Source organism: Calypte anna, chromosome 1, assembly GCF_003957555.1.
Source record: "Calypte anna isolate BGI_N300 chromosome 1, bCalAnn1_v1.p, whole genome shotgun sequence".
In the NCBI taxonomy this organism is placed as follows: domain Eukaryota; kingdom Metazoa; phylum Chordata; class Aves; order Apodiformes; family Trochilidae; genus Calypte; species Calypte anna.
In genome coordinates this window covers 52677877-52691983 of record NC_044244.1, presented here as the reverse complement: position 1 = coordinate 52691983, position 14107 = coordinate 52677877, and the positions used below count along the sequence as shown (strand labels likewise).

The window sequence follows — 14107 nt, the reverse complement described above, 5'->3', positions numbered from 1 at the left end:
AGGAGAAGAAGGAGAAGGAAGGGATGGACGATAAGACAGGAGAACGGAGAGGAGCGGGGGGAGAGGCCGGGATGGAGAATGAAAAGGGGGGTGCAGGAAGAGGGGCAAGGGGAGCGCGGAGGAGAGTGGAGGAATGGGGAGCGCGGTAAAAAGAGATGGGAAGAGTGGGGGAGAGAAGGAGAGAAAGAAGAGAGGGATGTGGAGAACAGCAAGGCTGAAGTGTGTGTGTCGGGGGGTAGCCCGGCAGGGTTTGGGTCTCCTGGGCTGGAGGAGTCGAGGCAGTGCAGAGCACCCTGTGAATGCCCACGGGCACACTGGAGAGGGCATTCCCTGTTCCGAGGATCTTGTGGGCAGGATTGGTGCGTCCTAGAGGTGCAGGGACATGGCAAAGCCTTTTGGCTGGCAAGATGCTCAGATACCTGGGTGGGAGAGGTTGTGGGGAGGTGGGGGTTGGTGTCTTCTCCCAAGTAACAAGTGATAGGACAAGAGGAAATGGCTTCAAGTTGTGCCGGGGGAGGTTTAGGTTGGATAATAGGAAAAGTGTCTGCACCAATAGGGTTGTCGGACACTGAGAGTGCTGGAGTCACCATCCCTGGACGTATTTAAAAGCCATGTATTTATGAATGCTTAGGGACATGGCTGAGTGGTGGACTTGACAGTTCTAAGTTAACAGTTGGACTTGGCAATCTTAAAGGTTTTTTCCAACTAAAAGATTCTCTGATTCTATGCTGAGCATACAAACCCTTTCTGCTCTAACCTATGAGCACCTCAAGCTGGATGGAAACGAGGGCAGATGGCCAAACAAAGAGGGCTGTCTCTCTTAACTCTCTTCCTCCACTGGCTCACTGTACAATTATGAATTCTTTGGAAAAACTCACAATTCAACAGCTCCAAACTCTCCCACCAGATTTCATCTCTGCTGCAAGGAGTGGGCCAAGAAGAACTGTGACAGGGATACCTCATGTGATCAGTTATCCCAGGAAAGAAATAAAGATTTTCTCACCTCATTCCTTGCACAAAGCTCTTCACTGTAATCTTCGCCCCTTCTCTGCCTTGCAGCCAACATCAGTGACTCCTTGTGCTGTACAGTCACACAACTCTTGACACTTGGTACTGCTGTTACGAGCATTTTAGCTCCTAGGCTCAATTCCAGACTTTAGAGAAGCAGGGAATATCTCTGAGAGCAGGACACAGAGTGGTCTCAAACCTGGCCTCCCAAACCTGATTGAGTAGTTGTATACACAGCCAGTATTACTGAACAGTAAACAGGTGAAGGCAGTGCAGGGCTTACAAAGCTGTCAGGAGGATGCCTTAGTGTAGGTCTTGGCCAGAAAGCTGGCTGGAGAACACAGGGGGGATATGAGGCCTCAATGGGGAAGGAAAGACATGGGCAGCACCCAGTGGCTATGTTTGTCATGGCAGGGCAGATACCTGCAGGACCATGCAGAAAGCCCGTGAACCAGTGCCTCAGAAGAAACTAAGGCATGCAACAGCAGAGCTTTACCCAGGCCAGCTACACCTTGCAGGACTTGATAGCATAAGCACAGTCATAGGATCACAACTTTCAGGTCTTCAGCTTCCTTCCTCAATTCTCAGAGTCCTGCCTCATCCTCTTCCTCAGCTCCAACGGGGTTGTGCAAACTGCTTGAATTGCATCAGAAGGGGAGCTCAGCCTGTGCACCTCCACAGGAAGGCAGAATTTTGTTTCAGGCACATGCTGAGCCTCTCCTCTCTAAATTGCTGTATGTGATAAGGGACACGGCAGGCTGAGAATGTAAAAGTCAAGGCATGGAAACTGGAAGGGAACTCATAACCTGTTGGAAACTCATTTATTTGAGTAATGTTTAGGATGGTTAAGAAAAGCTAGGTCCCAGATTTTGTGTCTCTTGCCCTTCCACAAGTATATGTCCACACCAGAGGCATAATTTCTGATCCTCTAGACTTGTGTTTACACAATTTACATTGTATTTAGATGGAGCTTGGGCCATTCACCTGTCAGCTCATGTACAGTGCAGACATTTGTGGAATTTGCTGCCTCAGAATGTCCTTCAGGATTGCTCTGGACGTTATCAGTGTATAATGTTTCACATCACTAAATTAACTGCCTTACTCAGATCCAACCATGAACTGCATTTGCAGAAACTGCCCTGATAAGCAGGCTACCTCAGGCTTCACTGTGGTGGCTTGTTGCTGCCACCACCAATGCAACTTCCTCAGTGCAGGAAGCAGCGTTTGAAACTCAGAAGCAGTGCTGCATCAGGGAGTGGTAAGCTGACTCAACTCCACAGTTTCTGTATGCCCTCCTAGGACTGCAGGATTTTGCAGTGCCAATCATTGCACCCTGAGCCCTCCTCCCACCCACGAGCAGTGGCAGTGGCAGCCACCCTGTAACACTCCTTACTCTCAAGTCCCTGCAATGCATCAGGAGGCCAGGCGCTCGCAGCTGCCAGATCCATAATACCACGGGGACCACTCTCTTACAGCTTAATTTTAGTGACTTAGAGGCAATTTGTCAGGCCTGGTGTGGTGACTCATTCCTCACCCTTTTTTTTTTTTTCCCTGCCATCCCCCTTCCTTTGCCTGTGCCTGGCAGCATGAGTGAGTGCTGATGCCGATGTGGCCGCCTGTGACGCAAGCTTAGGAGCCTGAATGCAGAAATGTTTTTGGTGAAAGGGTGCTCCCAGCAAGCCACAGGGGCAGCACCCATAGAAGGGAGTCTGGACCCACCACAGGTCCTCTCCCAAAGCCTGCAGCTAATTCTCTGCATGCTTCCAAGGGGAGGCAGCTTTTTCCTTTGAACGTACTGAGGCTGAGGAGGGGAAGGGCAAAACCTGAGCTGTGATCACCCTGCTGCTTTTGGCTGGCACATGACATTTGCACTTTACAGAGAGATGCCCCCAAAATAAGATGGACATGGACCTGCTGCAGCAAGTCCAGAGGAGGGCCATGAGGATGATCAGAGGTGTTGTTGCACCTCTCCTATGAATACAGGCTGAGAGAGCTGGAGTTGTTCTGCCTGGAGAACAGAAGGGTCTGGGAACACCTTACAGCAACCTTCCAGTACCTGAATGAGACCTACAGTAAAGGTGGGGAGTGACTTTTTACAAGGGCATATAGCAATAGGATGAGGGGGAACATTTTCTAACTGTAAGAGGGTAGATTTAGGTTAGATATTAGGAAAAAAACCTTCACTGTGAGGTTAGTGAGACAGACACTGGAAGAAGTTGGCCAGAGAAGTTGTGGCTGCCTCCTCCCTGGAAGTGTTCAAGGCCAAGTTGGATGGGGCTCTGAGCAACCTGGTCTAGTGGGAGATGGCATGGGGTTTGGAACCAGATGACCTTCCAACCCAAACCATTCTATGATTCTATGAATGCAGAGGGCTCAGCTGGGAATGTAGCAACTTGGTGCATGAATCAGGCCTTGTCTCTTCATCCTATAGTGTCCAGGGCTCTCCAGTACAAAGCTCATCATGGTGTTTCCAACATTATCACAGCCAAAGGAGGGACACAGCTGGCAGGTGCCTCCAGCCCAGCCATCCCATGGCTCACTGCTTCACGGCTGTGTCCCCTGAGTTACAACACATCAGACATGGCAACAATATACAGTCTGTTTATTGGGTCTTACTCATTACATTGTAACCTGGGGGGCTGGTGAGGAAGGAAAGGGGCATCTGGGGTGGGGTGAGTGTGGGGAAGTTGTGCAAATGGACAAACCAGTGCTACAGACCCACAACAGTCTTTCAAAGGAAGTAAAAAGCACAGTGACTGCCATAAGATACTGAACTCTGGGATGATGGAGCCATTGCTCTCCTGTGTGCTGGGCAGAACCTGGCATCAGGAAGGGGCTGGGATCTGTAGCCAAAAACATGACAGACTTTGTGAAGTCACACATTTTCCTCCTCTCCCTCCCTCTGCCCTGGTGATGGTGGGAGAACAAAGGGGCAGTATCCTAGCTAAAAAGGTCTCACTCTTTATCTCCTCAGGCTCTGGCCAGCTTTGCTTTTCATCCTGAAGCCCCTCTCCTCCCTCTCCTGCCTTGAGCTGAAGGGGGACATGGAGACAATAGGAGTAAAGGAGCCCTGGGGGAGAAGCTGCTGCTTTCCAATGAACTTCAACACAAAACCCTGCTTGAGGTGGGTAGGGCCTGGTAAGAGGAAAGGCCATTGGGCAACTGCCATGAAAACAGAACAGTTTTGGTATTTTTTCTATAGGCAATTCCTGTGGCTTCCCAGTTCTCTCAGCAGGTCATCTGCTGGGCAGTCTGGACTCAGTTCCCTCTGTGTCAGAAGGTAAAAGACTCTGTAATGACTGAGATGAAAAATCCTGGGCTGCCATCCACCAGGAGATGGGGGAAATCCTGCCTATGGGCAGTGGTTTGGGGGTCTGTGTGCTCTGTCATACCGTGTCCTGTCCTTTCCCCAGGCTGTCTCCTTCTCTGAGGGGGACCCATCCCACAGCAGGACACAGGAACGCCGTGCCCCCAGCCTTTCAGGAGCAGGAAAGGATCACTGGTGCCACTCTGAGGGATCAGACTTACTCGTTTAGAGGAGGCTGCATGCTCGTTTCTTTGTCCTGGTGGGCTGTGGACAGAGGACTGCTCGGATGGCCTCATCAAACACCGTCTTGAGACCACGCTGCGTCAAAGCTGAGCATTCGAGGTATTTCACGGAGTCTGTCAGGAGGAAAGCAAGTGCTGTAATGTGGAGGAAGGGAATGGGAGTACCCAGGAATCTGCTGCAAAGAGTCCTCAGAAAAGAAACACACGGGAGGAATACCACAGATTGCATCAGGCAGAAGGAGATGCATGTGCCTGGAACACCAGTACACTCCTGGCTCCCATCACCTCAGAGTCACAACACCCTCCTCCCTCAGTGCCCATTTTACAGTATCCTGAGGCATGTACCCATCACCTAAACACTCTGAATGTCATCTTGAGATGAGGTCTCAAGTTGTCTCAAGGTTTTAAGTGTCAAGCATTTCTGGTGGCATCACAAATCACATGGCACCTCCCTTTTGGGAGTCTGTATCCCCAGATTCTTAGAGACCTTGTGCTGGAGTCTAAGGAACCTGGACTTTGCCTGAACTGAATAAACACAGCTCAGGTATTCAAAGTGATTAAGCATTTTCAGGACACACTTCACTCATTCAGGCATCCTTGACTTCATGGCAAAGCTTGCCAAGGTTTGTCTATTCTCCACCCTTGTAGGCAGAAAAAAGCCATGAGGCTGGCTGTGCCATCCTGGGTGGACACCCTCTCCTCTGAACTCCTGGGTGGAAACTTTTCCCTAAAGCTGTTTTTTGCACCCTCTTTGCTGATCCTGTGTGCTTCATCTGAGAAGAGAGTTTATCTGGAACAGGAGTTTGTGCTTGTCCCAAAAGACAGGAGAGCACTGATGCCCCTGAGATAAATGGTGGGGTGAGACACATATAGAATCACAGAATGTCAGGTTGGAAGAGACCTCAAGGATCACCTGGAACAGGCCTTCTAATATTAATGTTTTATATGCTATGTCTCAGCACCCCTCTGAGCTGAAACTTAAAACTTTCCAAAGTGGGGGAATGCATCACTTCCCCTGGGAGACCACTCCAATATCTGACTGTCCTCAGAGTGAAAAATTTTCCTCATGTGTTCAAACAGAACCTCTGCAGGAGCAACGTGTGACCATCGCCCCTTGTCTTGTCCACGTGACTCGTTGTAAATAGGGAGTCTCCACCTTCCTTTAAGTACTGGAAGATCATAATAAGGTGTCCCCTAAACCTTCTCTTCTCAAGGCTGAACAGACCCAGTTTTCTCAACTTCTCCTCATATGGCAAAGCTCCAGTCCTCTGATCATCCTTGTGGCCCTTCTCTGCATCCTTGACACAAAAATGCAAACAGAACATTTGGAATTAACTTTTTAAAAGGTTAAAATATCCTAAGGAAAGGAAATCTCGCATCTCCTGGGGAGGCAGATGCAGACTGCTGCTGGAGCAGAGAGCTCTCAAAACTCAACTCAAAGGTGGAGCCAAGACAAAGACATGGATACACTGGAACAGGAGTTGGACTCAGTGATCCAGATGGATCTCTTCCAACTCAGCATATTGTATGATTCTATGATTTTTGTGGAGTGGAGAACCAAAACTGAACACAATACTCCAGGTGTGGTCTGACAAGCACTGAGGGTTACGTGTGTGCCCCGCAATAACCAGGGGCAGGAAGCTGCAGCTGCAACTCTTCCTGCGAGATGTTAGAAAACACTCTGTTGCCTCTTCCTGCATATGAAGGAGAGGCCTCTACCCACGCAGCAGCTGTGTTTTTCACAGAAAAACATTGGCCCAGATAGAAATAGCAGAGTAAAAGGGGAGGGGAATGTGTGAATGTGTCATTTGTGTGTGCGTGTAGGACAGTGGACAGAGAGACGCAGAAAACAGAGGAGGCTGAAGATTTCTCAAGGAACAGGTCTCCTTCCTGAGTCTTCTGTAATGACCCGTGATGTGTTTCCCTGTGTCCCTTGGAGATACCACAGTGAGATACCTCTAAGGAAGACTCATTAGGTTGAGGGAAAGCCTTTATCTTCTTCCTCTCTCTTTTCAGTAGGTGCAAGATGTTGCCGCAAGCGCCTACCGATTTCCTTGGCCAGAGCAAGGCCCTGAGGATATGTAATGGGCGATAGCTTCTTCTCCTTCAGCTTCTCGATGGTATCCTTGTCATCACGAAGATCCAGCTTTGTGCCCACCAGGATGATGGGTGTGTTAGGACAATGGTGCCGCACCTCGGGGAACCACTAGCAAAGGAGCAAAAAGGCATAAATGTGAAAAGTCACCCATATGGGCATGCAAAAGAAAAACGGAAGAGGCACCTCTGAACAAATGTCAGCAAGATAACTAACATCCTGTCCTTCCTCACAGCCCTTCCATCTAGTGTTGGGCACTGTAGCCTGGCCCAGACAAGCCCCTGTTGCTGGATCCACAGGCCAAGTCCCTGTCACAGAGCTCAAATTCTGTTAAGTGAAGGGACAAACTGCCCCTCAACCTTCCTGTCTCCCTAAAACCCAGGGAGGACCTGAAAGTGGTAGGAAGGAAATATTATATTGTTTCCCTCCCCATCCATCTCTCCCTTCTTCCCTCACACATCATCCAAAGGCTGTGGGTACCTGCTTCTCATGCCCTATGGACTGTCCCTGTATGCCTGTGCTGGGACAGTCTTGTCTGAAAGATGATGATCCTCACAGCTGTCTCACAGCTGAATAGCCCAGCAAGATGGATATTAGTCCTTCAGCAGCGTTTACCACTTTCTTTGACATGACCCAGAAAGACTTCTGAAGGAGGCTTATATTTTAGTTCCTCCTGACTGACACAAAAAAGATATTACCTCTCTGAATCCAGACATCTTATCAGCAGTAACTCACAGTTACTCTATGATGCCTTATTAGCAGTCTCCACCTACAGACCACCACCAATCTCCCCCTTCATAACCCCTTATGGACCAGGATACTTTCTCACCTTAGCACGGACGTTTTCATAAGATGCTGGGCTGACAAGAGAGAAGCAGATCAGGAAGACATCCTGTAGGCATACAACCATGGAGCAGAGTTAGGATGAGAGCATGGGATTGCATGATGGGAGGCAAGGAGAGCAAAGAAGAGGTGGGTGGGCAGCATCCTCCCTCTGCAGCAGAGGGTCATGCTAGGGAAAGCTGTTTCTTGCAATGTAACAAAGTCCTGACTGCTGCTAATTGCCTCTAGAGGAGAGAAGTCTATTTGCTGCCCTGACTCATGGTAACCATAGCCACCATTATCAGAAGAGCCACATGTTTAACGACGAGGATGGGGTTTTTGTGGTAGGCACACTCATCCTCATGGGAAATGGCCTGCCCTTGTCCTGCTCATTTCTTACAGAGCACCAGGGAGCTTTCAGGCCAGAATAATTTTGTCTGCTGTTGAGAAAGTGTTAGGCTCAGCCCAAAAAAGTGCACACGTAGGATGCAAATGAGATTATCCATATAAGCAATTCTCCTGGGCATGGTGGACTTTAGACTTCCATCAGAAACAAAACAAAACAGAACAAAACCAAACCAAAACAGCTCTTCAAGATTGTATTTATTTCATGCAACTTCGCCTAGCTAAAAGAAAGGTGTCAGGCCCAACCTATCCATTGCCATACTTCTACAAGTGTTGGAGGAAAGTACTTTGGAGTACATCCGCGTACCTTGGAGAAGAGTTCTCCCTTTTGTCTTTGGGATGTTTCCCAGAGTAGCTGTAAACATGCTGTTGAGAAACACCCTTGCTCACACAGTCTCCGGAAGGAGTCTGGGCAACCAGCTTACACCAGGTCTAGGTGACTGAACCTCTCTGAACAAGGAGTGCCCTCAATTCCTAGCCCTTGTGGTTGCAATGGCACACTTCAGACCAATGCTGAGAGACAGCAGGGTCTTTCAGAGCTTGCCAAGAGGCTGCTTGGAACAGCTGTCCTCCAGGAAAGGTGATCCTGAAACCCTGAAATCGCATTGTCAGGGTGGTGAAAAACTGGTAAATACACTATCTGCAGAGAGGCATCCATTTGTTCCATTAGAGGCTTGGGCTTAGTTGAGGCATCAAATACATGTGTCCACACATCATATTTCTTTTAAAGGCAGAAGCCAGAATAGCTCCTGCCTCAGTTTCTAAATTCCCTTAGCCACTCCATCTTCACAAGAGTTTGGGTTTTAGTAGCAGGAGTGTGTAAGGCATCTGTTCCACACTGAAATATATATGTATATTATTATACCAGTAACTAAGTTCAGAAAAAGGTCAAAAATACCCTGAGATATCTTTTATCTTTAGGGTTTCAAAGCACTTGTGTATCAACAGAGTTATTCCCAGAAAAGTAAAATCAGAGATGGGAACTGTCCTGTCACTGCCTTATGGCAAATGTTGATTTTGTAGCAGGGGAAGGAGGAGGAAGAAGCAGCCACCCACCGTCTGTGGGTAAGAGAGGGGCCTCAGCCTGTCATAGTCCTCTTGTCCAGCAGTATCCCATAGCCCCAGGTTTACAGGCTTGCTGTCAACCATCACATTGGCAGAATAGTTATCAAATCTGAAACACAGAGACACAGGCTGTGGCTCAAACAGGAGAGGAGTGAACTCTTCCAGCATTGTAGGTGGATTTCACTGGGTGCATCCCAAAGCAAAGGGTAGGAATACGTCCTCTCAGCTGAGCTGGGTGATGCTGTTTTTCTTTGAACCTCTGTCACACAGACTGCCAGCTCAGTATTAACCTCCTACCCATCACCCAGCTATCCTGGGCAGGTGTCTGGCTGCAGCTCCACCTTTGACACCTTGCATGTAGATCCATAAATCCTTCAGTTTCCCCCTTCCACTCTTAGTATCCTTTCCAGAACTGTGTCTGCTCTAGCCAAGCCCCATCTTTAGCACTCTAAACCCCAGCTTTCTCTTCAAAGTTGAGAACCCATGTGTCTGCAGCTCCCCCAAAGCCCTGCACTTCTCAATACTTCCACTCAATACCTCTCCACTGAGACCAATATGCCAAAGTGTGTCCTTTTACTCTGTGAAAACCTTTGAAATTTTTTTAGAACACCTATCAGCATTGTATGCTTGGAAGCAGAGACTTGTTGGAAAAAATACTATTAAGTCACTAGAAGTGTTCCTCCATTCATCCTAGAAAACTTTATTTCCTGTCCCTTTTGCTGTACTTTGTTTTTCAGGCTTGGGTGAGGAAAACCAGTGGTAGGAAGGAAGGAACACAAAGATCTTACGAATGTGATCTCAGCACATGCTGCTGAGCACAAAATGGCCTCTCTGACACAAACTTCATATTGGAGGAGAAATGGCCATTTCATGGCTATGTGCTAGGAAGGAATCATGGAATCATGGAATCATAGAATAGCTAGAGTTGGAAAGGACCTTAAAGATCATCTAGCTCCACCCTCCCTGACATGGGCAACACTCTAGCTTTTGAGAAGAGATGGGTTCCTGTTGACACAACCATTTTTTTGCACCAAACGTTGCAGACTGAAATGGGGAAAAAAGTGAGGCTCTAAGGTTTTCCTGCACCTGTCCTTCCCAATAAACCTGGACATGAGCTGGCAGTCTGACACATTGTGCCCAGCTCCTTTTCCCACTTCTGGGAGCATGTAGCCATACTCCACACTCCAGTGATGTTGTACAAGCACATGTGGTGTGCATCCCCAAACATATCTCCCCATGCATTCTGGGGAGTCACATGCATCTGAGCACTCAAACTAGAGCAACCCTAAGCTTGCTCCTTATTCCAACAGTCTGCACGTCTGCAGAACTGTGGGGTTCTGCACCCTTGTGCATCCTGATCTCCATGCCCCTCTCCCATCCCAGAAGCTGTTTATGCATTACTCACACAGTGGGGATGTACTCTCCTGGGAAGGCATTGGTAGTATAGCTGATAAGGAGACAGGTTTTCCCCACAGCTCTGGAAGAGAAAGTAGAAAGAAGTCATGGTAGTGGAGAACATCCTGATAGAGTAAGATTGGGGTGAGGCAATCCTTCCACACTTCTAAGCCAGCCCTGTCAGGAGACCCTTGGAAGCAGAAAACCATTTGCAGGACCAGAGAGCATGTAACCATAGGTTAGAAAACAACCAGGAAGGAAGACAGGATGTCACCCATAAATATTTGTCTTCTTTGAGCAAGAAAACTTGGTTTTATGATCTGTTACAGAGATTACTCACCAAAAATGCATCCACTCCCAGATCATAGAATCATAGAATGGCTTGGGGTGGAAATAAAATTAAAGGTCAAACAGTTCTAAACCCCCTGCCATGGGCAGGGAAACCTTGCACAACACCAGGTTGCTCCAAGCCCCATCCAACCTGGCCTTGAACACTTCCAGAGATGGGGCAGCCACAGCTTTCCTGGCCAGCCTCTTCCAGGGTCTCACCACACTCATCATGAAGATTTTTTTCCTAACATCTAACACAATCTAACCTCTTCCATCTGGAAATCATCCCCCCTATCACTACACGCCCTTGTAAAAAGTCTTTTCCCAGCTCTCCTGTAGCCCCTTCAGGTAATGGAAGGCTGCTACAAGGTCTCTCTGGAGCCTTCTCCAGGAAGTGCATCGTCTCATGCCTGTCTGTGATAAATATGCTGCAGCATCACCTGCAGAGAGCTGTATGTAAACAGTCAGCCAGGTACCTCTCCCTGTGGTTGACAGAGGCTGCTGGGGGTGTTTCTGAGCTAAATGCTGGTGCTTCCTCTCTCCTTCAGCCTCCCCCACAGCCACGCTGCTGCAGGGTGGAGCACAAGTAAGCCAAGCTAGCAGCAGAGCCCAGACTGGGTGAGAGCATTGGTGTGAGGAAGGAGGGAAAGGCTGTCGAGTAAGGCTGTTGAAAGGAGGAGAAGATGTCATGGGCAAGGTGAAGGCTGGGATGAGGAAAAGAAGATGGGAGAAGAAAAAACAGCCAGGACAGGTGTGAAAAGGAGAATCCTCCTGCTGGACTGCTGTTTCTTAGATCTGTATGGCCTGGGAAAGTCTAGCCCTGCTTCAGGCACAGCATGTGTGAGATGGAGGTGATGAGAGCAGCCTGCCTGCTCAGCCTGTGAACACAGCAGCAAGATGAGGGAGATGCCTTTCCTGGGGGGAAGGCTGGAGTCCTGCTGCTGGGGATGTTCTGAACATCTCAGCTGTATCTGCAAAGTCCCCTGGTGCAGAGCTGCAGCCCTGCCTTTTTGTGTGCCCTTGACAGGCACAGCTGGCATCTTTGCACGGGTCATGAGGCACCTGCCTCAGTATCTGCACTGTGGGGAAGTTGAGGAGGAAACTGAGCACTTTAGTGTGGTTTGACACTTGTTTCTTCCTTCTACCACCTCCCTTTCCTAGATCCTCCTATCTGAGACCCTTCTCTTTGCCCAGCTCACTTGCTTCCCTCTTATCATGGAGGCATTGCAGGAGGGCCATGGAAGCTTCCTGAAGTTCTACGGAGAGCTCAGGATAACTATGGGGCTGAGGAGGGGTCAAGTCATGGAAGGAGGGATAGTTCTGAACTGGTGTGGTTAAACAGGAAGATGCACAAAGGGTCAGAGAAGGAGTAAAGGTTACAACAAAGCTATTGAGAAATGGGGTGAAGATAGTGACAGCTGGAGGTTCCTGGGACTGAAGAGGTCAGTGCTGCATGAGGGAGGAGGCTATGGGGTCAGAACAGCTATGAGGGGATGTGGCGGGCTTAGAGGAGCAACAGCAGGAGTTCCTGTGGTCTGTAAGCCTCAGTAGACACAGGGTGACATGGCTGATACTGCCAAGAGGGACATGAAAGGGGGTGAACCAAGAGCTCAGTGCCATGGATGTTGATGACAGGGCTGATGATGTGTTGCAAGATAGTGAGGGGGGGTGCAGTGCACAGAGAAGCAGAATGGCAGGACAGAAGACATTTAAGAGGAATTGCTGTCAGAGCAGTTGAGAGCAGGACAAGTTTTGGGATTAGTCCTGATATGAGGGGAATGCTGCCTTGAGGGACGATTACAGAGTTGGTGCAATGTGTGATGAGGAAACTGAAGGGTTAACACGGCAATAGAAAAATGCTTAGTGGCTCTAGCTTGCAGCCTTCAGGGAACTTTTCTCTAATGTAATGGTTTCTTTTTCAGGCTCTGTCCTTCCTCATCCCCTCTCCCCATCCCCTTACCCCGGTAAATATGTCTGACATGTATTGTTATGTTTGCAGCCATCTTCTTCCCTGGGTGAGTTTTGGATGAGGAAGTGACTGTGGGGAGAAGGGCTGCTACAAATGTCTCTTCATCTGCTACCTGATAGCTGCCCCAGATTACAGTCTGGCCAGCTTCTAGCTGGCAAAGAAATTAACCTACTCTCTGCTGAATGTGGACTCTCCTCCCCTCCCTTCCCTACACCTACTCAACCCAGGGGGAAGAAGAGGCCACGTCCACCCCATCCCTCCCACCCACAGCAGTACTGACTGCTTCACTTATTGACAGCTGAGATAGGGACATTTCCAGGGATCACAGGACATAGGCACTGGCACCATCATGCTGTGAAGGCAAGGTTGTGTTACCTCCCACTCCCAAAGAAGTGCATACTCGTGCCTATCTCAGTGGAAAGATCTCCTCCTTGTGCCCACAGAACCCCCTTGTCAGTCTTCCCCACACCCTGATACAGAGATAATGTACTGAGAGAAGCTGAACTCAGAGATATCAGGGGACATCTCAGCGCCATGCCCTCTCTGTCAGCCCCAGATAGCTTTCGAGGAGCCATTTCCCTGCAGGAGGGTCTTGCACCTCTTGGATTTAAATCTGACTCTTCTCTATAGGTTGAATCTGGCAGCAACACCATCCTCTCCTGTGTGGGGGACAGACCTGCTCCACCTTCTATTCCCCTTTTACAGGTGCCCTTCAAAAAGCCCTCTTCCACACCCTATCCAGAGGAAAGTCCCTTGCCCTTGGGGAGAGCGACCAAGGTCAAAAGCAAAGCTGTGGAAGTTTCACCAAGCAGCCACCTTGTCTTCTTCCCCTTGCAACCACACCTCCCACCCCTCATCCCCAGCAAACCAGCGGGGTACCTACCCATCTCCCACCACGACACACTTGATGGCTTGCATGTCTCTGGACCCGTGGCGGAGGACCAAGCAGAGGAGAGGGGCAGATTTGGGTATTGGCCCTTACACTGCAGTGAGCAGCAGGTTGCAGGGAGGGGGGAAGTGGAAGAGGGAACTTTACTTGACAGATCACCCTCTGGTCCCTCCTCCTCCTCCTCACCACAGCAGCAGCTCTGTGGCCAAGGCCGTTAGCTGAAGGCGGGGCGTGTGTGACTTTATGGTTGGGATGATGATTGCTGTAATTTTTTTTTTTTTTTGGTCTTCCTCTGGGTATCTCACCCTCTCCTCTTCCACCCTATCCCAGTGGATGTGTGGGGGCACCTAACTGCTTTTAGAGGGAGTGGTTTAGAAGAGGGGGTGAGGAAGTGAAGGGGTGGATTTACCCCTCCCTTCTTTATCTCCCAAACTTTGTAGGACGTGTAAACAGGCAAGGGTATCTGAAGTGAGACTGGGGGGGTGATAAAGGGCAATGAAGATTTTTCAGGTCTTCTCAGTGTCCCTGAGCATCAATGTCAAAATATCAGAAGGAAAAATTTTGAAGGTTGAATAGAGAA

The 14107-nt window shown here is 49.1% G+C and overlaps 1 protein-coding gene across 2 annotated transcripts; it reads right to left on the bottom strand.

The window, feature by feature from the left end:
- Positions 1–3609: 3609 nt before the first annotated feature.
- On the bottom strand, positions 3610–13660 carry RAC2 (Rac family small GTPase 2). Of its 2 annotated transcripts, XM_008495866.2 has the most exons (7): positions 13522–13660; positions 10350–10421; positions 8936–9053; positions 7482–7544; positions 6604–6763; positions 4537–4671; positions 3610–3851 (listed from the first exon to the last, which is right to left on the bottom strand). In XM_008495866.2, the coding sequence occupies exons 1-6, from the start codon at positions 13554–13556 to the stop codon at positions 4541–4543; spliced, it is 579 nt and encodes a 192-aa protein (XP_008494088.1). In that variant the 5' UTR covers positions 13557–13660; the 3' UTR covers positions 3610–3851; positions 4537–4540. The 2 variants fall into 2 exon arrangements, with proteins under 2 accessions (XP_008494088.1, XP_030302679.1); XM_030446819.1 differs by lacking the exon at positions 10350–10421.
- Between the last annotated feature and the right edge of the window lie 447 nt (positions 13661–14107).

Coding starts and splice junctions, on each gene's coding strand:
- RAC2 (XM_008495866.2), bottom strand. CDS start 13,556: ATGCAAGCCATCAAGTGTGTCGTGGTGGGAGATGG. Junction 9,054..10,349: donor GGAGAGTACATCCCCACTGT/GTGAGTAATGCA, acceptor TCTGTGTTTCAG/ATTTGATAACTATTCTGCCA. Junction 6,764..7,481: donor ATGAAAACGTCCGTGCTAAG/GTGAGAAAGTAT, acceptor CTCCTTTGCTAG/TGGTTCCCCGAGGTGCGGCA.